Source organism: Bos indicus, chromosome 9 (genome assembly GCF_029378745.1).
Source record: "Bos indicus isolate NIAB-ARS_2022 breed Sahiwal x Tharparkar chromosome 9, NIAB-ARS_B.indTharparkar_mat_pri_1.0, whole genome shotgun sequence".
In the NCBI taxonomy this organism is placed as follows: domain Eukaryota; kingdom Metazoa; phylum Chordata; class Mammalia; order Artiodactyla; family Bovidae; genus Bos; species Bos indicus.
The window spans coordinates 15,559,583-15,587,011 of record NC_091768.1 but is presented as its reverse complement, the minus strand read 5'-3'; the positions used below and the strand labels follow the sequence as shown (position 1 = coordinate 15,587,011).

Sequence of the window (27,429 nt, the reverse complement as noted above, 5' to 3'; positions counted from 1 at the left end):
GCCATATGGCCTCTGAAGCCACCACTCATCTTTGCTTTGCAACTAAAGTATGAAAGCAGCCACAGACTAAATGTGTGGCTGTGTTCCAATAAAACCATAACAAAGTCCAATGATGGGCCAGACTGGGCCCACTGGCTGTTTATTGACCTCTGCCATAAACGAACACACAGTTTTTGTTTTCATCTTAACTACAGATTTCATCTACTTTCACTCATTTTTCCTTTCTGTCTTGGATTTTAAATTAGGGAGAAAGGACTCAAAAACAAAACAGAAGTAAAGAAACATACTGTTAAGAAAATCTTAGTTGATGGAAAAAAGTAATTTCAATGGTATTAACCCAATAAAATTGTTATACCTCTACCATTCTGAGAAATATCAAACCTTCACTGAGAATTATTGACCTCAGATTCTAAAAGACCAGAATCATGTATCTATTAACAGTTCATGTTAATCTGAACACAATGATAAACCAACTGTAATTTATAAATGAAGCATACAGAACAGGGAGCACCATAAAAGACACATTTTTATACATGACAAATATTCTATCAAATAAAGTAAAAATAAATCCTTCTGAAGACAACTCTGCTAAACTGTTTTTAGTTAAAATCTTAGCTATTAAAATAAAGATGTAAACTGTTTCAATATTGCTTGTATACAACTTTTTAAATGCTCTCCTACAAACATTTTACAAAAATGTTTAAAAAGTGGTACATTTTTAACTTAACATTTAACATCTTAACATTTAAAGGTGGTCTACTCAATTTCTGTAAATTTTTAACTTAACATTGAACATCTTAACATTCAAAGGTGGTCTAGTCAATTTCGGGTTTAATGCCAATTTGTCAAAACAACACCTAAGTAACAAACATCTGTAATAAAAAATAATCAGAAATAAAAAGAAAGAAGACCATAAAAATGCCAATTTTGAGTGAGAAACTTACTGGTTCAAAGTTCTCCTTCAAACAAAACTTAACTTCAAATTCAACATCTCACAGGTGAAGGCACCTAAAGTGGTAATGATGAACGGAGCTGCTGCCCAGACAGAAGGGAAGCGCCTACAATACTTAGCCAATATACTCTGAAAGACTTCTTGCATAAAATTTCTAAAAAGTACTTGCAGTTTTGGTAGAACTTAAGTGTATATATTTATGTATCTCTTAATTTGCTATTTGTTCTGGCCAGCAGAAACCAGATCAATAACCAAGAAACTAACAGCAATGCTAAATTTGTAATACAAATCTCATGACATGCAAAAGGTTGTATGAAAGCCATTTAAAAATCTACAGCAGTCACTCCAAGTACATTAACAGAGTATGATGAACACTTCACTTAACTTCTGTCTGGGTCAACACCTGTGTTTAGCATTTATAGGGTTTCTGCTTTCTCTGGTAGCAATCTATGATGAACATGGTTGGGGATGGGGTTGGGGGTTGGGGAGAGTTTCAACTGCAAAGACAGACACTAAACTTTCTTACAAACTTCAGGAATCGTAATCTGCATTCATTCACTCCTGGTAAATGGTGGCTTTTCTTATCACTACCTGAACAGAGTGCCATATTAAAAAAAAAAAAAATAATGTCTTTAATAGGAAATCCACAATATGGTCAACTTTTAATCATAAGATTACATGTATAATATGTACATATTTATACATTGCAAAAGATTAAGAAATATAACCACATAATTATTTACCAATAAAACAATTGCTTTTTCTTTCCTTAATGCTATTGTAAGTCAATGTTTTCTTAAGAATATCATACTCTTAAAAATATTTCCATGGAATATAAATTGTTTTTCTAATGAAAGTTTCATTCTTATAAAATATCTGAGGGGGTAAAAAGAATTCTTACTCTTTATCTGTATCTCCTTCACTTTCTTCTCCATGATCAAAGCTCCAATTATTTTTAAAACCTCCATCTCTTTTAGATTCTGATCTAGCCAAAGCTGAAATAAAAACAAACTCAGATAAGTATTCATTAATAGAGCTATTCAATATAAAATAAAATTGAGCATTTGCCAAATTCTTTGCTTAGTCAAGATTTTCTTTTGTTTGCTTTTTGCCTACTGCCTCTAAGAGAAAAAGAACACATTAAAATCTGTTTATACACTTGTCCATATGTGTGAATGCGCTACAGAAAAAAGCTCAAATTCAGTAAAATATAATAAAAAATGTGGACAGGAAGACATGAATATGTATGAAATACATAAAAATCAACCCTGTATCTCCATATTTGATCACTGGTTCTAGAAATTAGTAACAATTTGCTTGCCTTATTAATGAGAACTAAATCCAGACCACCAGCCTTTTTACTACCTCAGCCAACCGTCTCTGCATTTTAACAGAAAAGAAACAAACCAAGGTTTTTTGGGTTAGCATCAGGGAGAGCTCAATGTTCAAAAAACCTCTCCAAATCAGAACACCAAACATGCTTAACTATGAGATTAAAATCATATAAATGCATGCCTGAAATATCCTGAAGCCATAAACAACTAGAAAGTGGGAACCTGAAAAATAAATGAAGTTCTGAAGGTGGCATTTATTTTAGAGCCACGTAACAAAAACCTGAGGCCTAGAGCTTAGGAAGATCACTTCTGGGGGGCCCAGCAAGATGAAAGGTCAGACTGAAGACCAGAAGGGCAACAATCCAACTGGCTGAACTAGTGCGGAAAAAAAACTTACTGAAGAAAGAGACGGCAGTGGGGGACGGGGGGGCATTGATAATTACAATATCATGCTGTTGGTTCTGGGTTCCGGGATTGAACTGAAGACAAACAGGGCTTCCCTGATGGCTCAGCACTTATAAAGAATCCACCAGCAATGCAGGCGACAAGTGTTTGATCCCTGGGTCGGGAAGATCCCCTAGAGGAAGAAAATGGCAACCCACTCCAGTATTCTTCCCTGGGAAAGCCCATGGACAGAGAAGCCTGGCGGGCTACAGTCCAAAGGGTCATAAAGAGTTGGACACGACTGAGAGACTATGCATTCATGCAAAGACAAATAAAGAATACCTCCGCTTCATGTTTAGGGAATACCTCAACATGAGCTCACAGTTACTCAGGTTTGGGACCAGAATTTTCATCACCTACATGGCCCAGAAGAGTCCATAATTAAAATGGAAAAGATGCACAATATCACAAAGATGTTAGGGAAGTGCAAAGCAAAAATATAATGAGATACTATTTCACATTTGTTAGGACAGCTATTTTTTTTAATGGAAAACAGTAAGTGTTGGTCAGGATGTGGAGAAACTGGAACTCTTATGCATTACCTGTGGGAATAGAAAATGGTACAGCCATTGTGGAAAATGCTTGGCAGTTCTTCAGAAAGTTAAACATAGAACTACTCTATGATCAGTGATCCTACTTCTAGAAATATACCCAGAAACAACTGAGAGCATGGACTCTGAAACTTGTACACCAAAGTTCACAGCAGCATTATTCACAGAAGTCAGAAGGTGGAAACAACCCAAATGTCCATCAGCAGATGAACGGATAAACAAAATGTGCTGTGTTCACAAATACACATACAGAGGATTATTTTCTGCCTTATTTTTTGAATTATAAAGAAACGAACTCTAACATACTACAACATGGATGAACCTTGAAAACAGGAGTAAAATGCTTTACCCATTTTAACTCATGGGGCTTCCCTGGTAGCTCAACTGGTAAAGAATACGCCTGCAATGCAGGAAACCTAGGTTCGATCCCTGGGTTGGGAAGATGCCCTGGAGAAGGGAACGGCTACCCACTCCAGTATTCGTGCCTGGAGAACTCCATGGACAGAGGAGCCTGGCAAGCTACAAGTCCATGGGGTCACAAAGAGAGACAACAGCAATTTTCACTTTCATTTTACTCATGCCAGACACAGAAGGACAATTACTGCATTATTCCATTTATATGATATATCTAAAAATAGGCAAATCCTGAGAGCAAGTAGAATAGAGGTTTCCAGGGGCTGAAGGGAGAGGAGAATGTAGAGTTATTTTTTAATGGGTACTGAGCTTTTGTCTGGGATGATGTGAAAGTTCTAGAAATGGATAGTGGTGATAGTTACATAACATTATGAATGTACTTAATGCCAATTTACATTTGTATATTTATAAACAGTTAAAACAATAAATTTTATGTTGTGTATATTTTCCCACAGTAAAAAACTGTAAAGGCTAAAACATAAGTACCAAAACCTCTAAATGACTAGCAGAATCAAATATAAATCTTCTCTAAAAAAACTAAAATGTCAATGTCTCAAAAAAATTCAAAAAATATGAGTTTACAACCAAAAATATTATGAAGTAGGTGGAAAGAAGTCATCATGAGCAAATCTGAAACCTCTTTACATGTATAATATACATAAATAAATAGCAGATAATAGGAGCAAGGTTTTTCTTTCAGAAAAAGAAGTTATAAATTAGCAAGAGAGGAGAGCTAGAATGAACTGTTCATTCTAGTGGTGCTAAGTTAGAGTAAGAAGTATCAGTATGAACTTATATTTATTTGATACACATACAGATGAATAGATACAGAAACAAATACAGACACCTACAAGTGATATCCTAGTAGCAACAAGCACGCTTACAACCAGATTTTATTTTCTGAATACCATTCTCCAATACAAGGAGCCAGAGCTCCCTAGAGAAATGACTGATTCTAGGATGAGGCAGGAAAAATACAAGGTAAGTCTGGAGTATTCTGTAGGGCCAGAAAGCAAGAAGGCGTTTAAAAAAAAAAAAAGGATGGTGTAAAGTAATTAGCCTCCAATTAAAATAAATAAATTAAACAAAATAAAGGATGGGAAATTTCAAAAGGATTCAAGAACAACCTAAAAGAAATTCCCAATGACCAAAAGTGGAACAATTTTCACAAAAATAAATGATAACAGTACTGAATTATAATCCCCCTAATAAAATATTCATTATATAAATAACTGAATAAATAAATGGGGAGAAGGGACCCATCTTCCTTACAGAATTCCAAATAATACATATACAAACCCCTGCCTTTAAGAGACAGAACTTGTAATTGACTTCCAATGAGTCAACTACAGGAAAAGGTGACCAACAGTAAGAAATCTGATAATCACTACCTGCATGAAGTGAACATCAAAGTTAACATCAAAAGTGATGTTTTATTCATAGCATTCCCTTCATGGATCATAGCCTTGTCGTGGTGAAGGCACTTGCATAACTCAATGAAGCTATGAACCATGCTGTGCAGGGCCACCCAAGATGAACAGGTCACCATGGAGAGTTCTGAAAAAACGACTTCCACTGGAGGAGGGAATGACAAATCACTTCAATATTCTTGCCTTGAAAACTCCACGAACAGTATGAAAAGGCAAAAAAGATATGACACCTGGAGATAAGCCCCCCAGGTCAGAAAGTGCTCAATATGCTACTGGGAGATAGCACAGAAATAGCTCCAGAAAGAACAGAGGATGGGCCAAATGGAAATGACACACAGTTGTGCATATGCCTCGGGGTGAAAATAAAATCCGATGATGTAAAGAATACTGCATCGGAACCTGGAATCTTAGGACCATGAATCAAGGTAAATTGGACGTGGCCAAGCAGAGGCAGCAAGAGTGAACATCAACATTTTAGGTATCAGTGAACTAAAATGGATGGGAACAGGCATTTAATTCAGATGACCACTGTATCTACTACTGTGGACAAGAATGCCTTAGCAGAAGAGAGTCCAAGTGAACTCCTTATTGCAAAATTCAGGCTTAAATTGAAGAAAGTAAAGAAAACCACTAGGCCTTTCAGGTATAACTTAAATCAAATCCCTTATGATTATACAGTGGAGGTGATGAATAGATTCAAGTGATTAGATCTGGTGGAAAAGAGTGTCTGAAGAACTATGGATGGAGGTTCATAACACTGTACAGGAGGCAGTGACCAAAACCATCCCCAAGAAAAGGAAAGCAAGAGGGCAAAGTGGTTGTCTGAGGAGACTTTACAAATAGCTGAGAAAAGAGAACAAGCAAAAGGCAAGGGAGAAAGGGAAAAATATATCCAACAACACGCATAGAGAATAGCAAGGAGAGAGAAGAAAGTCTTCTTAAATGAACAATGTAAAGAAATAAAGGGAAACAAAAGAATGGGAGACTAGAGATCTCTTCAAGAAAATTGGAGATACCAAGGAAACATTTCATGCAAAGATGGGCATGATAAAGGACAGAAACGGTAAGGACCTAATAGAAGGAGAAGAGACTAAGAAGAGGTGGCAAGTATACATTGAAGAATTGTACAAAAAAAGTCTTAATGATCCAGATTACTGTGATGGTGTGCTTACTTACCTAGAGCCAGACATCCTGGAATGCAAAGTCAAGTGGGCCTTAGGAAGCATCACTATGAACAAAGCTAGTGGAGGTGATGGAATTCCAACTGAGCTATTATAAATCCTTAAAAATGATGCTGTTAAAGTCCTCCACTCAACATGCCAGCAAATATGGAAAACTCAGCAATGTCCACAGTACTGGAAAAGGTCAGTTTTCATTCTAATCCCAAAGAAAGGCAATGCCAAAGAATGTTCAAACTACCATACAGCTGCACTCATTTCCGGAGAAGGCAATGGCACCCCACTCCAGTACTCTTGCCTAGAAAATCCCACGGACGGAGAAGCCTGGTAGGCGGCAGTCCATGGGGTCGCACAGAGTCGGACATGACTGAGTGACTTCACTTTCACTTTTCACTTTCATACATTGGAGAAGGAAATGGCAACCCACTCCAGTGTTCTTGCCTGGAGAATCCCAGGGACAGGGAAGCCTGGTGGGCTGCTGTCTATGGGGTCGCACAGAGTTGGACACAACGGAAGTGACTTAGCAGCAGCAGCAGCAGTCATTTCACATGCTAGCAAGGTAATGTTCAATATTCTTCAAGCTAGGCTTCAACAATACGTGAACTGAGAAATTTTCAGATATACAAGCTGAGCTTACAAAAAGCAGAGGAACCAGAAATCAAACTGGCAACATTTGTTGGATTATAGAGAAAGCAAGGGAATCCCACAGAAACACCTACTTCTGTTTCATTAAATATAAAGCTTTGACTGGGTGGATCACAACAAACTGTGAAAAATTCTTAAAAGAGATTGGAGTACCAGACCACCTTACCTGCCTTCTGAGAAACTTGCATGCAGGTCAAGAAGCAAGTCAAAACCAGACATGGAACAACAGACTGGTTCAAAATTGACAAAGGAGTATGTCAAGACTGTATATTGTTACCCTGCTTATTTAACTTATATACAGGATACATCATGCAAAATGCCAGGTGGGATGAATTACAAGCTGGAATCAGCGTTGCTGAGTGAAGTATCAATAACCTCAGATATGCAGATAATACCATTCTAATGGTAAAAATCAAAGATAAACTAAAGAGCCTCTTGATTAGGGTGAAAGAGAGTGAAAAAGCTGGCTTAAAACTCAACATTCAGTCCCACCACTTCACGGCAACCAGAAGGGGAAAACGTGGAAACAGTGGCAGACTTTATCATCTTGGGCTCCAAAATCACTGCAGATGGTGACTGCACCCGTGAAATTAAAAGACGCTTTCTCCCTGGAAGGTAACCTATGACAAACCTAGACAACGGATTAAAAAGAAGAGACATCACTTTGCCAACAGAGGTCCGTATAGTCAAAGCCATGGTTTCTCCAGTAATCATGAATGGATGTAAGAGTTGGACCATAAAGAAGGCTGAGTGCCTAAGACTTTGGGCTTCTGAATTGTGTACTGGAAGACTTTTGAGAGCCCCTTGGATTGCCAGATCAAACCGGTCAACCCTAAAGGACACCAACCTGAATATTCACTGGAAGAACTGATGTTGAAACTGAAGCTCCAATATTTTGGCCACCTCAGGTGAAGGCCGACTCATTGAAAAAGACCTTTATGTTAGAAAAGATTGAAAGCAAAAGGAAAAAGGGGCAACAGAGGGTGAGATGGTTGGAGAGCATCACAGACTCAATGTATGTGAGTTTGAGCAAACTCCGGGAGATGGTGAAGGACAGGGAAGCCTGGCGTGCTGCATTTCATGGGGTTGCAAAGAGTTGGACATGACTTAGGGACTCAACAACAACATTCATAGCACGTTTAATACGATGTGATGAAAATGTGACTTCAGCTCTCTGTTTTCTTCCCCAAAACCCATGTCAGTTTCGTCATGAGAACACATCAGATAAACCCAAACTGAGGAACATTTTAGGAAATCCTGACCAGGACAGTTTAAAACTGTTAAGGTTATGAAAAAAGAAGATTAAAGAAATCGACATGATCAGAAGAGACAAAGGTGACACGCCAACCAAATGCAATGTGGAGTCCTGGACTGGATCGTACAAAAGAAAAAAGACATTACTGAAATAACTAGTGAAATTCAAGTCAAGTCTGTAGTTTATGCCCTTGTTAATTTCCTAGTATTTACAAACATATGATTATCTAAGTCGGCAACATTAGGGGAAGATGGGTAAACAGTACAAAGCAACTATAACGTCTTTGAAACTTCTCTATAAATCTAAAATTATCCCTCCAAAATATTCAGAAACCAAATGTAAAATAAACCTGTGGTTTTTTTTAAAAAAAAGGGTTATGAAGAACGAAATAAACTCTGATGATTACTAGTCTATAAAGACTCCTAAATGCAGCAACCAGTATCTATCACTGAAAGCCACACAAGTTACCATAAAGGCCACTAAGTGAAAAACCAAGAGGTTTTTACATTGTGTACACCCTAAAGGAAACAGGGTTCTGTACACACAATTCTAACAAGTCTAATCATATCATTTCCTAATTGACAGCAGACTAGAACCTATAAATTAGTGAGAGAAAAATAACCTGATGAAAGTGATGATTGCCAATTAGAACAAAATTAATGATAAAAAACAAGCAAATTCTAAAAATATAAATTTTAGAGCAGCTTGCACTAAGGAAAAGAACTTTGAACCCTCAGAAATCCTTGAGAGTATCAGCACTTTTTGCTGTCCTGTTATGGTTGACACTCATAATGATCAGAGTGGAAAATTACATCCACTGTATTCTATTTATAAAGTTAAAGGAAATACAAAGGCTAAAGAGAGTTCTCCATTAAGCAACATAAATTAAATACTGCATTTTTCTCCATGCACCTCCACTAAAATGACAGTAATGAAACGAAAGGGGAAAATCAGAAACCTGTAAGAACAGAAAGAACCCAGAAAGAAGATAACAGCAGATGACTGATGTACCTAACTGATGAAAGATGAAAGTCTGATGGATGCATAGGAACTGATTTAGTTTGTCTACAGGAAAAAACAAACACCTGTGAGGGCACAAATATTACCAAACTGACAAAAGAAAAATTTTTGAATATTGCTATCAATAAAAGATAATTGAATTATTACAAATCTTTCTGAAAAGAAAAATTCAGACACAGAAGGCTTCTCCCATAATTTCTTTCAAGCTTTTAAAAAATACCAACAAATAGATCTAGACTTTCCCAGAAGAATAAAATTTTTAAAAAGGAACATTTTGCAGCTCATTTATTAAGTCAGAAGACTATCCCAAACCTGATAATAACATTTAAGGAAGGAAAATGCCATGAGAACATGCTCTCATGAAGATAGATATCTAACTCTAAATAAGATAACAGTAAATCAAATACAGCGATAATAATATATTACAACTAAGTACCGTTTATTCTAAAAGCGAGTTCACATTTGAAAATCATGAATGTGATTCACAAAATAAAAACTCAGCAAACTAAGTACAGAAGGAATAAAAGAAAAGAGTAACTACTGCACAAAACCCTTTGGAAAGCACTGTACCTTCTCGCCTTAAGCAGCATGAACAGTTCTATAACTATGTAGTGAAGGTCCTAGCTGGCACAGCATGGCGAGGGCAGAAAACGTCTGCAAGAGGTGAGGAAAGCAAACAAGAGGCAAACCCCTCATGTACACAGCCCCAGAGCTAAAAAACTGCAGGCACAAGGCATCTGAAGGTAAGAAGAAAATCTGATGTTTTTTTTTTTTTAAAGAACAAGTATTTAGTAGAATGTGAATTAACAAATATATAAGAAGGATACAACTGGAAAACCATAATTTGGGAACCATTATAATAAAAACTGATTAAAGCATACATCATCCAGGAATACTGAAGCTAATAAATGGAAAGAAGCTAATTCTAAGGGTGAAATCTGGTAAGAAATATGTTGTTATATTGTCTCAAAGTAGTTCCCCACAGGATATTAATTACAAAGGAGAATATAGTACCTTTCAGTGGAGAAACCTGGCAAAAACCATCTTAACTAAGTCATCAAAGATAATTTCACCAGTAAATAGGACAGAAGCTCATTACTGCGAAATTACTTATAAAAATGCATAACCTAAATCTAATCATTAGGAAGCATCAGACAAACTCAAAGTACAAAATAACTGTCAAGTTTATGGCTTCCCAGGTGGTGTAGTGGTAAAAAATCCTCCTGCCGATGCAGGATGCAAGTTCCATCCCTGGGTCAGGAAGATCCCCCTGGAGCAGAAATGGCAAACTGTTCAGAAGAATCTGCCTGCAATGCAGGAGACCCGGGTTTGATCCCTGGGTTGGGAAAATTCCCTGGAGAAAGGAATGGCTACTTACTCCAGTAGTGTTGTCTGGAGAATCCCGTGGAGAGAGGAGCCTGATGGGGGTTGCAAAGAGTGGGACATGACTGAGAGACTGAGTGCACACACACATCTGTTAAACATGTCAATGTAGAGAGAGACAAAGAAAGACTGGAATACTCTTCCAGATTAAAAAAGACAGAAGAAACATGACTAATAAATGCAGTAAGTGATCCTAAATTGGACGCGGAATCAGAATTTTTCTTTTTCCTAAAAGAACACTTTAGGTCAACTAGTAAAAATTGAAATAAAGTCTGTAGATTAGACAATAGTATTATATTAGTGTTAATTTTCTGATTTTGATAACTACACTGTAGTAATTTAAGAGGATCTATAGTTCAAAAAACATGAAGAAGAGGCAGGACAATGAAGTAAGTTGGGGTAATGAGCAGTGTGCCTGAAATTTATTTTCAAATAGTTCAGGGGAAAAAAAGTAAGCATATATAAACATATACAGTTAGAGAGAGAATACAATAAAGCAATGATGGTAAATATCAATACTTGGAGAAATAAGGGCAAACGAAAATTCTTTCTACTAATCTTACAACTACCACAGTACCTTGGTAGGAAAGTCTCAACTGTAAATTGATGAACTGTTGGAGGTTCAGTATTTACATGTCTGAGGATTAAAACTCCAGAGGCACCCAGTCATAAGAGGGGGTCCCACTCTCGCGAGTCTCACCTTCAGGAGCGTGACCAGGTTCTCCCAGTAAACACTGGAGAAAAATCCAACCCCACCCCACCCTCCCCTTCCATCTGGGAAAGGGAAAAAGGAACCATTTTGAAATGCAAGAGAGGACTCTGTTCTTAACAAGGCCTCAGGAGTAAGAAAGAGCCTAACCTACACAAGTTATATTAAACTGACACAACTCCTACTGGGAGAAGGGAGATACCAAACACCAGCCCATTCTAGCCATCCCATCCCACCTAAAAGTAGAAAAAAACACAGAAACACGTGTAAAGTTCACAGTTTAGAGGCCTAGGCTCATGCAACTGAAGATCAGACCCAATCCCAGGACTGTAGAATGCTTCCTCTTACCCGAAAACCTGTAGTTCCTTTTACCCAGAATATCATGTCCAGGTATCAGGAAAAAAATTATTAAGACATACTAAAAGGCAAAAAACACAATTTGATGTGATAAACAAGCATCAAGGCAGACATGGCATGGATGTTGGAATTATCAAGCTGGGAATTTAAACAACTGTGATTACTCTGCTAAGGGCTCTAAATGGTTAAAGCAGACAGTACAGCAGACAGTTAATTAACAAATTAACACCTCTGCAATGTAAGCAGAGGTGAAAATCCTAAGAACCAAAAATTAATGCTAGAAATAAAAATATGTAACCTCTGATGAGCTTAATAGTAGATTGGACACAGCTAAGGAAAGAATCTCTGAACTTGAGTATATCAGTGAAAGGGAAAGTGAAAGCTGCTCAGTCGTGTCCGACTCTTTGTGACCCCATGGACTACACAGTCCATGGAACTCTCCAGGCCAGAATACTGGAGTGGGTAGCCTTTCCCTTCTCCAGGGGATCTTCCCAACCCAGGGATCAAACCCAGGTCTCCCGCATTGCAGGCAGATTCTTTACCAGCTCAGCCACAAGGGAAGCCTAAGAATAATGGAGTGGGTTGCCATTTCCTTCTCCAGTGGATCTTCCCGACTCAGGAATCAAACCGGGGTCTCCTGCATTTGCAGGCGGATTCTTTACCAACTGAGCAATCAGGGAAACCAAAGAGAACTGACTGAAGGGGGGCAAAAAAAGAAACAACGCCCAAGGGTTGTGGGAGAAGTACAAAAGGTGTGTCCTATGTTTAATAGAAACACTAGAAGGAGAATAAAGAAAGGAACAGGAAAAATATTTGAAACAACAAAAGAGTGAGAATTTCCCCAAATTAACATCAGACAACAAACCACAGATCCAGGAAGTTCTGAGGCAGAATAAATCTAAAAAACTACACCAAGGTGTCAGCTACATATTGGCACTTGCCAAGAACATCTGCCAGCAACTGAACAACAAGGGCCTTTGCCACCTGCCTCTGCAGAGACTGACCCCTGTGCTGCTGTGGCTGCTGACCTTCAGCACCACCGAGGAGAACCCACCAGGGTGGAGAGTGAGGAACTCTGTGCTCCAGGGAACCTGGTGTAACAGATCTTCAGACAATTAGGTATTCTCAGGAACTGACTTCACGATCCAAATCCTTGCATCTCTCCTCATATCTAGAAAAGCACTAAATCCCCTTCATGGTGACATCAGCTCCTTGTGACTAGCAGAAAACCTTTCGTAAAATAAGCACTTGATTGCGCTGAACTCCCTTTTCAGCAAAATCTTATACACTGACCATCCCCCATTACCGCTTTGAATCAGTCTCTCAGAGCTATCTGAGGTGCTGTCTCCCAGGCTGCAGTCCTCATTTAGCCTCAAACAAAACTTAACTCACAGCTCTCACATTGTGCATCTTTTTAGTCGACACAGGCGTATCATTTGCAAACCACAGGCAGAGATAGGATGGGGGAGGGGTGGGCGGGTGATGCTGAAAGACGCCCGGGGGTGGGGCGGGGAACACCCCCCCCCACACACACACACACCCCACACACACACACACACACCACACACACCCCCACCAACCACACACACACACACACACCAACCACCAACCACACACACATACACATACACACCAACCACCAACCACACACACATACACACACACACACACACACACACCAGCCACACACACACACACACACACAACCTAAAAAGGACCAAAGGTAAGAACTGTAACTGAATTCTCCTCGGAAATTATGCAAACAAGACAGGAGAGTGAAACAGTATAAAGTACGGGGCGGGGGGCCTCTGGGTCTCTGTACCCTGTGATATTATTTTTCAGTGTGTTAAGTCGCTTCAGTCATGTCCGACTCTGTGCCAACCTAACCAGGCTCCTCTACCATGGGATTCTCCAGGCAAGAAAACGGAGTGGTTTGCCATTCCCTTCTACAGGTAGTAAAGGAAAGATAAGACTTAGACAAATATCCAGAGAACTTGCTGCTGTTTTGCAAATTTTTTTTTTAAGTTTTTCAAAGGGAAGAAAAATGATGTAGGTTAGAAATCTGAATGTATATAAAGAAAGACTATCAAGAAGGAATAAGTGAAGATAAAATTAAAACTTCAATTTTTCTTATTTCCAGTAGCAGGTAATAGTTTGCTGAAAATAATATAAACAAGGTATTTGATTATATATCTTCTGTGTTGTATTTACAGATACAGATTGGGAAGAAAGAAATAAAACTTTGTAGATGACATGATCATCTAGGTAGAAAATCCAAATCACTCAAAAAAAAAAAAAACAAAACAAAACACAACACCCTCTTGGAACTAAAAAACAAATACAGTAAAGCCGCAGGATACAAGGTTAATACAAAAAATTACACTTTCCTATATACCAATAATGAACAAGGTGAATGTGAAATTAAAAACACAGTAACACTGACATTAGCACCCAAAACATGAAATACTTAGCTATAAAGCTAACAAAATACATATAAAATCTACACAGGGGAAACTACAAACTCTGATGGATGAAATCAAAGAAAAACTAAATAAATGGAGAGATACTTTGAGTTCACAGATGGGAAGATTCAATACCGTCAAGATGTCAGTCCTTTCTAACTCTATAAATTCAATGCAACTGCAGTCCAAGTTTTAGCAAGTTATTTTATGAATGTTAAGGAACTGATTCTAAAGTTTATATGGAAAGGAAAAAGATTCAGAATAGCCATCACAATATCTGTTTAGTCCGAGTCTTTTTGTGACTCCGACTGTAGCCCACCAGGCTCCTCTAACCATGGGATTTCCCAGCTAAGAATACCGGAGTGGGTTGCCATTTTCTTCTTCCGTGGATCTTCCCAACCCAGGGATCAAACCTGCATCTCCTGCATTACAGCTGAATTCTTTACCACTGAGTCACCAGGGAAGCCCAATCACAATGTTTAAGAACAAATCTGGAGCACAGACACCACCTGACTTCAAAGACTTATAAAGGCATAGTAATCAAGTCAGAGTAGTATCTGCAGAAGAACAAGTAAATGAGTGGAAAAGCATACAGAGCCCAGAACAGAGCCACATAAATATAGTCAACTGTTGCTTTTCAAGGCTGGAAAGGCCAACACAATAGAGCAAAAGATAATCTTTTTGAAAAATGGTGCACGTTCACATGCAAAGTAATGAATCTCGACACAGACCTTACGCCGCTCACAAAAATTAAAGCAAAAAAAACTAATTCAAAATGGATCACAGACCTAAGTGTAAAGTATACAACTACAAAACTCCTAGAAGATAACACAGGAGAAAATCTAGTTGGTATGGAGATGACTCTTTAGCTAAAACACCAAAGGTATAATCCACGAAAGAAAGAATTGATAAACTGGACTTCATTACAGTTAAAAACTTTTGCTCTGTCAAGAAAACCAGAAAACAGGCCACAGAGTGGGAGAAAATATCTGCAAAAAAAACAAATCTGATAAAGGACTTTATCCAAAATATACATAAAATTCAATGATTAAAAAAAACCTGATTAAAAAATAAGTCAAAGACCTTAACAGACACCTTACCAAAGAAGATACAGACATGGCAAATGAGCATATGAAAAGATTCTTCACATCATATGTCATACGGGAAATGCAAACTAACGAGATACCACTACCCATCCATTAAAATCGACAAAATCGGGAACCCTAACACCAAATGCGGTGAGGGTGCGGCACAAGCACACTCATTCACTGCTGGGGAGAATACAGAACAGTACAGGTTTAGTTTCTTACAAGGCAAAATGCACTGTTACCATATGGTTCACAACTACACTCCTCGATATTTACCCACAGGAGCAAAAAACTAATATCCACACTGAATCCGCACCCAGATATTTACAGCAGCTTCATCATAACTGGCAAAACTTGGAAGCAACCAAGATAGCCTTCAGTAGGTAGGTGGATGAACAAACTGTGGTGAATTCCATGAAATATTATTTGGGGGAAAAAAAAGGAGGAGTTGCCAAGTCATGAAACGACATGGAGGATGAAACAACCTTAAATGCCTATCACTCAGTGAAAACAAAACAAAACAAAACCCAGAAAAGTAAACCCACTGTATGACTTCACCTAAATGGCACTGTGAATAGGCAAAACTATGGAGACAGTAAAAAGCTCAGTAGTTGCCAGGGTGAGGTGGGTGTGGGGGATGGAGGGATGAACATACAGGTAGAACGATGAAGATTTTTACGGCAATGAAAATACTCTGGGATACAATAAAGATGGTACATGTCATTATACACTTGTCCCAACTCACAGACTACACCACACAATGTGCAGTCTATGGGTGAACCATAGTGTAAACTATGCACTCTTGAGAGGCTATGATGTGGCAACGGAGGGTTATCAATTGCAGCAGCCGTACCACTCTGGTAAGAGATGTTGATATTGGTGAAGGCTATGCATGTGTTGGGGTGGGAGGTATATGGCAAATCTCTGTACCTTCCTCTCTCAATTTGCTGAGAACCTAAAACTTCTCTTTAAAAAACGAGTAAAAAAAATAAGTAAACCTTTTGCATAGTTAGGAAAAAAAAGTCCTCCCTGCCCAGTTTTATTTTTTATTGGAATATAATTGCTTTACAATGTTATGTCACCTTCTGCTGCACAAGGAAGTGAATCAACTGTATGTAAAATATATCTCCCCTCCCTCATAAACCTCCCTTCCCCACCCCATCCCACCTCTCTAGGTCATCACAGAGCATTGAGCTGAGTTTCCCATGCTTTAAGCCAGGATTTTACGCATGGTAATGTATACATGCCAATCCTACTCTCCCAACTAATCCCCCCGCCGTGTCCACCTCTGTTCACCATGTCCGCATCTCTACTCCTGCTCTGGAAATAAGCTCATCTGTACCATTTTTCCAGAGAAGGCAATGGCACCCCACTCCAGTACTCTTGCCTGGAAAATCCAATGGACGGAGGAGCCTTGTGGGCTGCAGTCCATGCGGTCACGAAGAGTCGGACATGACTGGACGACTTCACTTTCACTTTCACACATTGGAGAAGGAAATGGCAACCCACTCCAGTGTTCTTGCCTGGAGAATCCCAGGGACGGGGGAGCCTGGTGGGCTGCCATCTATGGGGTCGCACAGAGTTGGACACGACTGAAGCAACTTAGCAGCAGCAGCAGCAGTACCATTTTTCCAGATTCTACATATATAAATATATGCGGAATGCATATATATTCCACATATATGCGTTTATATATGATATCTGTTTTGCTTTTTCTGACTTCCTTCCCTCTGCATGACAGACTCCAGGTTCATTCCTGTCCAGCTTCACTGAGTTATAACTGAACAACACTGTGTAAGTTCAAGGTGTACAGCATAATGACTTGACTTAAATATACTGTGAAATAACCTGTATGCCGGTCAATTACCATAATATGCTCAGTTAACAACTATCATCTCATACAGATGAAATAAAGAAAAGGAAGGGAAGGAAGAAAACAAAGAAAGTTTTTTTCCTTGTGATGAGAACTCTTAGGATTTACTTTAACTTCTAAATAAGTCAAACTACCACACAATTGCACTCATTCCACATGCTAGCAAGGTCATGCTCAAAATCCTTCAAGCCAGGCTTCAACAGTACATGAACCAAGAACATTCAGATGTACAAGCTGGATTTAGAAAAGGCAGAGGAACCAGAGATCAAATTGCTAACATCCACTGGATCATCGAAAAAGCAAGAGAGTTCCAGAAAAATCTCTACTTCTGATTCACTGACTATGCTGAAGCCTTTGACTGTGTGGATCACAAATAACTGGAAAATTCTTCCAGACCACCTCACCTGCCTCTGGACAAACCTGTATGCAGGTCAAAAAGCAACAGTTTGAACCAGACATGGAACAACGGACCGGTTCCAAATTGGGAAAGGGGTACATCAAGGCTATATATTGTCACCCTGCTTATTTAACTTATATGCAGAGTACATCATGAGAAACACCAGGCTGGATGAAGCACAAGCAGGAATCAAGACTGCCAGGAGAAATATCAATAACCTCAGATATGTAGATGACACCACCTTTATGGTAGACTGTGAAGAGGAATTAAACAGCCTCTTGATGAAGGTAAAAGGAGAGAGAAAAAGCTTGCTTAAAACTCAATATTCAGAAAACAAAGATCATGGCATCTGATCCTATCACTTCATGGCAAATAGATGGAAAAACAATGGAAACAGTGACAGACTTTTTATTTTGGGGGGCTCCAAAATCACTGCAGATGGTGACTGCAGCCATGAAATTCAAAGACACCTGCTCCTTGGAAGAAAAGCTATGACAAATCTAGACAGTGTATTAAAAAGCAGAGACATTACTTTGCAAACAAAGGTCTATCTAGTCAAAGCTACGGTTTTTCCAGTAGTCATGTACGGATGGACTGGACAATAAAAAAGGCTGAGAGCCAAAGAACTGATACTTTTAAATTGTGGTGCTAGAGAAGACTCTTGAAAGCCCTTCGGACAGCAAGGAGATCAAACCAGGCAATCCTAAAGGAAATCAGTCCTGAATATTCATTTTAAGGACTGATGCTGAAGCTTCAATATTTTGGCCACCTGATGTGAAGAGCCGACTCATTGGAAAAGACCCTGAGGTTGGGAAAGACTGAAAGCGGGAGGAGGAGACGACAACAGAGGATGAGATGGCTGGATGGCATCACTGACTCAATGCATGTGAGTTTGAGCAAACTCCAGGATATACTGAAGGACAGGGAAGCCTGGTATGCTGCAGTCCATGGGGTTGCAGAGTCGGACACAGACTGAGCGACTGAACAACAATTATGTCATAGAGGACTATTAACTATAACCATCCATAATTTTTTACATTACAACCTCAGTACTTACCTAACCTAAAACTGGAAGTTTGGACCTTGGACTACCCTCATCCAAGTCCCCTACCTCCCTTGCCCTACCTCTAGAATCGCACATCTGATCTTTTTTTTTCTGAGTTTGGGATTTTTTGTTGTTTCGTTTTAAACCTTTTTTTTTTTTTTTTAAAGATTACACATATAAGTGGGATCACACAGTATTCTTATTTCACTAAGCAAAATGATCTCAGGGTCCACCCACGTTGTCACATATGGTAGGATTTCTTTTCATGTCTAAATAATATTCCACTGTATATATATCCACATCTTTATCCACTGATGGACACTTAAGATTGTTTCCATGTCTTGGCTATTATAAATAACACTGCTATGAATTGGGGGCACAGATATCTCTTCAACATAGTGTTTTTGTTTCCTTTAAATATATTCCTGTAAGTAGAATTACTAGATCATAAGATCGCTGTACTTTTAATCTCCCGAAGAACCTCCATACTGTTTTCTACAGGGGCTGTACCAGTTTTACAATCCCAACTCCAATGCATGGTTACCATGGTTTCATGATAATCATTCTACAAGGCATAAGATGATATGGTGGCTTCATTCACATTTTCCTAGTAATTAGTGATGCTAAGCACCTTTTCATGTATCTGTTGTCCATTTGTAGGCCTTCTTTGGAAAAAATGTCTATTCAAGTCCTTTGTCTATTTTTGGTTCAATTATTTGGAGGTTTTGCTACCGAGTTTTATGAGTTCTTTTTATATTCTGGATATTAACCCCACTATCAGATTCGGAAGTATTTAATAAAGTCTTTTTAAAAACCTTTTTTTAAATGTAAAGAAAACATAAGAAACAGATACACTAAAGTAGATTTTCAAATTCTGTTACCCTAGCCTGGATAACTTATCACTCTGCTAATAATAAAAACCAAAGAAATGAACAGTAATTAATTAAAAAAACAGGTAAAGTTACAAGAGACCAATAAGACCTAAATTTCATGTATCACAAAAACTGTAAGACATTAAGAAAAAAAAACCAAAACACTGTTTTTAAAATGTGCTCATAAAATTATTCTATGCATTAAAAAATAAGCAATAATTTTATAAGATGTATAAATTTATATACATCTTATGTATATATGTATATATGTGCATATGTATATATATATATATACATACATATATCATATGTATATATGAGCATAAGATGTATGCTCAATACATGTAATTCAACCAAGGTTTACTACCCAGACTATATAAAGAACCCCAACATTCCAACAGAAAACAAAATGTGCAGAAGACATGAGCAATTAAGAATAGAGGAAATATACACAAATTAACCTAAAAACAAAAAGAAACTTATAGATTACCTTTTTAGTTTACTCAAGCACAAGTGAACAGAACAGGGATTAACTCTAGGTTGGCACTCAATATTTTAATACTGCATGAACAATGAGTAAATTTTTAAAATACAGCAATAAAGATACTCAACCTAACTATAAACAGGGGTATTACAAATTCAAATCACCATCCGATAAACCCCTTCAGACTGGCAAAAACTAAAACATCAGACATTCTTAAGTGGGTGATGATGTGTATAAACAGGAAGTCTTAAAAAGTGCTAGTGAAAGCACTTTGGAGATCAATTTGGCAGTATCTAGGGTGAAGCTGAAATAATACATGACCCAATAATTCCAATGCTAAGAAATACTCTAGATCAGATGTAAACAAAGTATGGCCAGCCAACTCTGGCCAGCTGCTTGATTTTACAAGGCCCTTGAGTTAAGAATATGGCTTTTACATTTTTAAAACACTCTTCCCTGGTGGCTCATATAGGAAAGACTCCACCTGCAATACAGGAGACCCAGTTTCATTTCCTGGGTTAGGGAAGATCCCCTGGAGAAGGGAATGGCTACCCACTCCAGTATTCTTGCCTGGAGAATTCCATGGACAGAGGAGTCTGGCAGGCTACATTCCATGGGGTTGCAAAAAGTCGGACGTTACTGACGACTAACACTTTCACTTCACTTTTCAACTTCAGCGGGGAAAAACAACAAATCAAGAAAGATGTTTCATGTTACAAGAAAATCATATAAAATTCAAATTTCAGTGTCTATAAAAGTTTTACTGGCACACAGCCACCCTCATTTGCTTATGCATTATCTATAACTACCTTCTTGCTAAACTGGCAGCACTGCTTGAAATGCAAAGTGTAAGATATTCACTATCTGGCCCTTTACAGAAAAACTTTGCTGACCTCTGCTCCAAAGAAACACACACATGTGCACAGGGAAATGTACTTTAAAAAAGTTCATAGTAGCAATATGAGACATCCTAAGACATTCATACTCGCAATGTATGTAAAAGTACAAAAATCAGATACAACCTAACTTCCACAAGAAAAGGAAATGCATAAATATAATGCAGTATACATTCATACTATGAAAAAGAAATAGAGCTATTCTTATCAACATTATTTAATTTCTCAATGCGGTAAGAATGAAAAGTTACAGAAGAATATAGTATGGCATGATGTACAATATATTCTAACAATCTGTACGGGTACACAGGTTGAAAGACATATACATAAAGTACAAAGCAATGTACAGGAATAACTACCAAACAGAGGTTGGTGATTCCACCTGGAGTGGAGGCAGGAAGATGCAAAAACCAAAGGGTTCAGCCCAGCTTCACTGTAGCTAACACTCTACTAACACTGGATTAGTAATGTTTTCTTTAGGCGAGGAATTAGAGTATGAGTTTTTGCTCTATTATTCCTTATATTCCACACAGACATGAAGTATTTCCTAATAATTTTTTAAACTGTCACTGGTAACATTTTAAAATAATAAAAAATAGAATTTTAAAAAAAGTATCACTGACACAGAAGTTAACTTCTGCAAATTAGAAATATAAAAGCAATAACAGAAAACCTAAAGAGAGAATTAAATGCAAAGATCAGGAAATCTCCAGCTTCCCAGTGACTCAAACGGTAAAGAATCCACCTGCAAAGCAGGAGATACGGGTTTGAGCCCTGAGTCAGGAAGATCCCCGGGGGAGAAAATGGAAACCCACTCCAGTATCCTTGCCTGCAGAAACCCATGGACAGAGGAGCCTAGCAGGCTACAGTCCATTAGGTTGCAAAGAGTCGGACACGACTGAGCGACTTCACTTCACTTCATTTCACTTTGTAATGCTTTAGTCCCAAACTTTCTCAAGAACCCGTCAAGATTCTCCAAAGGCAGTGTCTTGGAGCCCTAAGCCATCATGTTACAAGTCTGGGTACCCTGCTGCAGAGACCACATGAAGAGACCTTTATATTGCATGGAGAAATAAGGGCCCAACTTTCCAACCTGCCCATTAGACATCTGAAAAGAGCCACCTTGGAACGTTCAGGCCAGCCAAGCTACCACTGAATAACTCCCACAGATGCTACATAAAGCAGAAAAATCACCCAGCTAAGGTGATTTTCTCAAATTCCTAAACTAAAAAAAAAAAAAAAAAAACCAACTTTATTTTTTTGATACAGAAGACAGAGTACAGTCCAATATTATCTGAAAATGAAGCCTGAATATATTATATTCTTGGGAATAATATTAAATTAGACTTCTCTGTGAGCCACAGTCCATAATATTCTTTGCCTCAGGATGAAGCTACTGTTCACTGTTCTCTCAGTTTATCTACTCCTTCATTCCACTGAAGAAGTTTCTATGGGTTTCTATGCATCTTTTGGCAGGATGCCGACATCCAGTTAGTTCTGTCCAAGGCCAACATCAGGCAGCAGTTTGGTGCTGCTTGTATTGCTGGAAGCATACTGATCTTCTATGGAATCAAAATATGAGTACCTTAAGCCAAAGTAATGTAGTTGGTAATATCTTTACACAGAATAACAACTCTAAAAATAGTTATCTTAAGTACACAAGGTCCAAAAAAATGAATAACTTAAGAAATGATCACAAGAGACAGGTGGCTCCAAAAGTTCCTTCTGCTTCAAGGAAAGGAGAGAAGACTGTCAAGATGGCAGGGGAGTTCAATAGTCTTGAGACAGACCAACGAAACACTGTTTAATTCTGAAAGTGCAAATGCAAAATTCAACAAGGAGAAAAATGACAGGTTCATAGTAAACTTAAAAGAAGATAAACTTGAAAGCCAGGTATAAAGCCTATAAAGGGTGCAGACAAAGGAGACTCAGGAGTTGGTACTCAAAACTTGTGAGGGAAAGGTGGAGCAAGATTTGCAGAGTTAATTACTAGAATGACAAAATTAAATCATTCTTTTTTATTTCCTGTGATAATAGAGAATGAAGACCAATGTAAACTGAAGAAAGAACGTTTAAATGCCAAAACATGGAATCCCACCCCATCCAAACAGTGGCACAGGGGTTTCAGAGGCAAAGATAATACTGGTTTCCATGAAGATGGAGTCACCAGAAGTCATGGTGGTAAAGGGAGTACCTTCACCATATCGCAGATTTACTGGCAGATTCAAACAGAGGAGGTTGTGGAGGCAGAAAAGTTTGCAGATCTTTTTTTCAATATAGGAAAGACAAGAAGGTTATTACATAGTCTACAAACAAGTCTCTGGAAATTTCTCGCTCTTCCTGTCCTTAAAACTGGCTTCAATCTTTCCAAAAACTAAAAAAGTACATTTGCTATACACTATAAACAAGCACTATTTGCTTTCTTCTCCTTGCTATATTTCAATGATTATGAGGTTAATGTGGGAAGAAAAAACTCTCCTGTTAAAAACTAAGCATGAAATATACTTGAAATAACAAAAAAACTCTCCCAAATCAAGACCAGAATATGGCTTGCTCTCTTACTTCTCAAGCCTGTCGTTTCAGATGGTCTCAAGGTAGTTGCTGGCTTGGGAGGAGGCACAGGGTCCACAAGTCCCAACTTGCCTAGGGCTGCTCCAATTTTAGTACTCAAAGTTAGTATCCACAGGAGACAAGAGGTCCTAATTTTTGGTGATGAACACAGAAGGCTCTGAGAAGTACAAAACACTAAGGTAGCCCCCAAAAGGGGGCTAAAAGTAACACTGTTGTTAGTGTCAAATGGATACTGTACAGCTACTTTCTGTTTCTTAGGTGATGTAGGCAACCATAATTGGCAGTTCACAATAATGGATCATCCATTGTTGCATCACTCCAAGTAACATGACTTAAGTGCACAACTGAAGTGGGTTGTAATTGTGATCAATAGCCTGCCTTTGACTTTCTGGATTAACTGCTGTGTTCTGTACTGAAATAACATTTAATTTTTAGTACTGTAAACAGTGGTGACCATATTTTCTAAGAGATTAGATGAAAAAAATGAGAAGAATTACAATAACTCCAGCATATCACTGAATGAAAGAAAAAAAGGAAGGAAAGGTTTCTAACACTCCTCTTTTCTTCCTTTTGCTTGCTTGTTCAGAAATTCTTGAATCAGTCCCTAATCAAAGAAAAATTAACCAATGACTATGTTGCAGTTTAAAAGACGCTTACTCCTTGGAAGAAAAGTTATGACCAACCTAGACAGCATATTGAAAAGCAGAGACATTACTTTGCCAACAAAGGTCTGTCTAGTCAAGGCTATGGTTTTTCCCGTGGTCATGTATGGATGTGAGAGTTGGACTGTGAAGGAAGCTGAGCGCCGAAGAATTGATGCTTCTGAAGTGTGGTGTTGGAGAAGACTCTTGAGAGTCCCTTGGACTGCAAGGAGATCCAACCAGTCCATTCTGAAGGAGATCAGCCCTGGGATTTCTTTGGAAGGAATGATGCTAAGGCTGAAACTCCAAAACTTTGGCCACCTGATGTGAAGAGTTGACTCACTGGAAAAGACTCTGATGCTGGGAGGGACTAGGGCAGGAGCAGAAGGGAATGACAGAGGATGAGATGGCTGGATGGCATCACCAACTCGATGGAGGTGAGTCTGAGTGAACTCCAGAAGTTGGTGATGGACATGGAGGCCTGGCGTGCTGTGATTCATGGGGTCACAAAGAGTCTGACACGACTGAGGGACTGGACTGAACTGATATTGCAGTTTTCATTCCAATCCCAAAGAAAGGCAATGCCAACGAATGTTCAAACTACTGCACAACTGCACTCATCTCACACACTACCGAAGTAATGTTCAAACTGCTCAAGCCAGGCTTCAACAGTATGTGAACCATGAACTTCCAGATGTTCAAGCTGGATTTAGAAAAGGCAGAGGAACCAGAGATCAAATTGACAACATCCACTAGATCATAGAAAAGGCAAGAGAGTTCCAGAAAAACATCTAATTCTGATTCACTGACTACACTGAAGCCTTTGACTGTATGGATCACAACAAACTGGAAAATTCTTAGAGAGATGGGAATACCAGACCACCTTACCTGCCTGCTGAGAAATCTGTATGCAGGTCAAGAAGCAACAGTTAGAACCAGACATGGAACAACAGACTGGTTCCAAACTGGGACAGGAGTACATCAAGGCTGTATATTGTCACCCTCCTTATTTAATCTATATGCAGAGCACATCATTCAAAATGCCAGGCTGGATGAAGCACAAGCTGGAATCAAGATTGCCAGAAGAAATACCAATAACCTCAGATATGCAGATGACACTACCCTTACAGCAGAAAGTGAAGAAGAACTAAACAGCCTCCTGATGAAAGTAAGAGAGGACAGTGAAAAAGTTGGCTTAAAACAACAGTCAAAAAATGAAGATCATGGCATCCAATCCCATTACTTCCTGGCAAACATATGGCGAAACAATGGAAACAGTGAAGACTTTATTTTCTTGGGCTCCAAAATCACTGTGGATGGTGATAGCAGCATGAAATTAAAACATACTTGCTCCTTGGAAGAAAAACAATGACCAACCTAGACAGCATATTAAAAAGCAGAGACATCACTTTGCCAACAAAGGTCCATCTAGTCAAAGCTGTGGTTTTTCCAGTAGTCATGTATGGATGTTAGAGTTGGACCATAAAGGTGAGTGCCGAAGAATTAATGCTTTTGAACTGTGATGTTGGAGAAGACTCGAGAGTCCCGTGGACTGTGAGGAAATCCAACCAGTCCATCCTAAAGGAAATCAGTCCTGAATATTCATTGGAAGGACTAATGCTGAAGCTGCAACTCCAATACTTTGGCCACCTGATGCGAAAAACTGACTCAATGGAAAAGACCCTGATGCTGGGGAAGATTGAAGACAGGAGGAGAAGGGGACAACAGAGGGTAATATGGTTGGATGGGATCATTGACTCGATGGACATGAGTTTGATCAAGCTTTGTGAGTTGGTGATGGACAGGAAAGCCTGGCGTGCTGCAGTCCATGGGGTCACAGAGTCGGATATGACCGAGTGACTGAACTGAACTGACTTATGTTGCTATTTACATCTTTGAGAAAAATTACAAATGTGTGCTCTATTTTTTTTCTGTCTTCCTTTAGCTTCCTAATCTGTCTAGAAATTAGAAACTTTTGGATCTCAAAAGAACTGTAGTTCTCAAGTTCAAGAAACAATATGACTCTGTTGAAAGTATTTAAACTACAACAAGAACAAAACACCAAAGAGGTATGTGAGAGGAAAAATGGCTGCAAATTCTTTTCCACCATTCCTGATGATGTTCCCCTCCCCTTGAATCTGAGCTGGCTCTGTGGCTTTCTGGCCAATCAAATGTGACAGAAGTGACACTGTAATTTCTGAAGTTGGGCCTTAAGACATCTGTGGCTTTGGCTTTTGCCCTCGTAAAAAGATCAAATTGAATCAATGAATGTTAAGTCCCCATAATTCCCTATTATTTTTTCCTTCTCTTGTCCAGCCCCCATGCCCCTAAAGATTAAATAGGTAAGAAGAATGGGAAAGCAAAGGGATAAAGAAGGAAAGGAGGGAAGAAAGAAGGAAAGGAATGCTGAAGGAGGTTAAGGCTCTAGCACAGGTCCCAGGCTCCAGTTCTGCTGATGCCCTAACTTGCTCTAGGTCATATAAGCCCTCTAGACCTCCTGATCTCCTCAAATTGTCAACATACTTTTGTAATGGCAACATTACAATACAATACATTACAATATACAATGTTATTGTATTAACATTACAGTAACATTACAGTACAATAACTAATTAATAGAAGTCTAGATGTAGAATACATAACTTCATTCTCTTTTCCTCTCTCACTAGTCACTCTAGAATATCAAGAACGATCAGCTAATATACCTAGGGAAAGAAAGGTAGTAAGTGAAAGAAAGTAAAACTAGAATTCAAATAAGAGAGAAGGCAAGCATTAAGAACAAAAAAGCAAGAAAAGTTTTTCTCTTTTCTACCTGCTAAGAAAATAAATATAATACCAACTTATACATAGTATTTGGAATTACATGCCTGGAATTGTTCTAAGAGTTTACTATATATTAACATGTTTAATCTTCAGGGCAACCTTATGAAGCAACTGCAGTTATTATCCTTGTTTTACAGATATGAAAACACAGAGGTTAAATTACCTATCCAAGATTGCAGTGCCCATAAGTATAGAGCTATAGAAGATGAATCCTAGAATTCTGGCTTTTGACTTCATGTTCTCAATGCATCTCTTATGAAAACTGCTTCCATTTCATGTGAGGTTCTACTAGACTGTTTCATGTGAGTACATGAAATCAAGTGATAAGTAGAATTTATCAAGTCAACTGGAATGCAACTAGGAAATATACATAGCTAAAGCACTAAATAAGGAATGACACCATGGTACAGATTCTAACGGTAGCACAATCAAAAGAGGAAGGAGTGGGGCTAAAACGAAGAACTTTGCGGTGTGACCCCCTGAGCAGGCCAACATTGAAGACCTTGCTCACAACAATGCGAGCGTGCTAAGTCCCTTCAGTCATGTCCAACTCTCTGCAACCCCATGGGCTGTAGCCCGCCAGGCTCCTCTGTCCATAGGATTAT

The 27,429-nt window shown here is 38.6% G+C and overlaps 1 protein-coding gene across 13 annotated transcripts in view; it reads right to left on the bottom strand.

Annotated features, from left to right (window-relative positions):
* Positions 1-27,429, bottom strand: part of SENP6 (SUMO specific peptidase 6) — a 163,456-nt gene that overhangs the window by 99,442 nt on the left and 36,585 nt on the right. For 7 of the 13 annotated variants that reach the window (XM_019967043.2, XM_070795473.1, XM_070795474.1 and 4 more), the window contains exon 2: positions 1,854-1,947. The exons of 2 other annotated variants lie outside the window; for them this stretch is intronic. In XM_019967043.2, coding sequence (XP_019822602.1) covers positions 1,854-1,947 — 94 coding nt within the window. Of the gene's footprint in view, positions 1-944; positions 1,009-1,470; positions 1,544-1,853; positions 1,948-27,429 lie in introns of those variants that run through there. 4 more of the 13 variants (XM_070795481.1, XM_070795477.1, XM_070795478.1 and 1 more) reach the window with 3 other exon arrangements.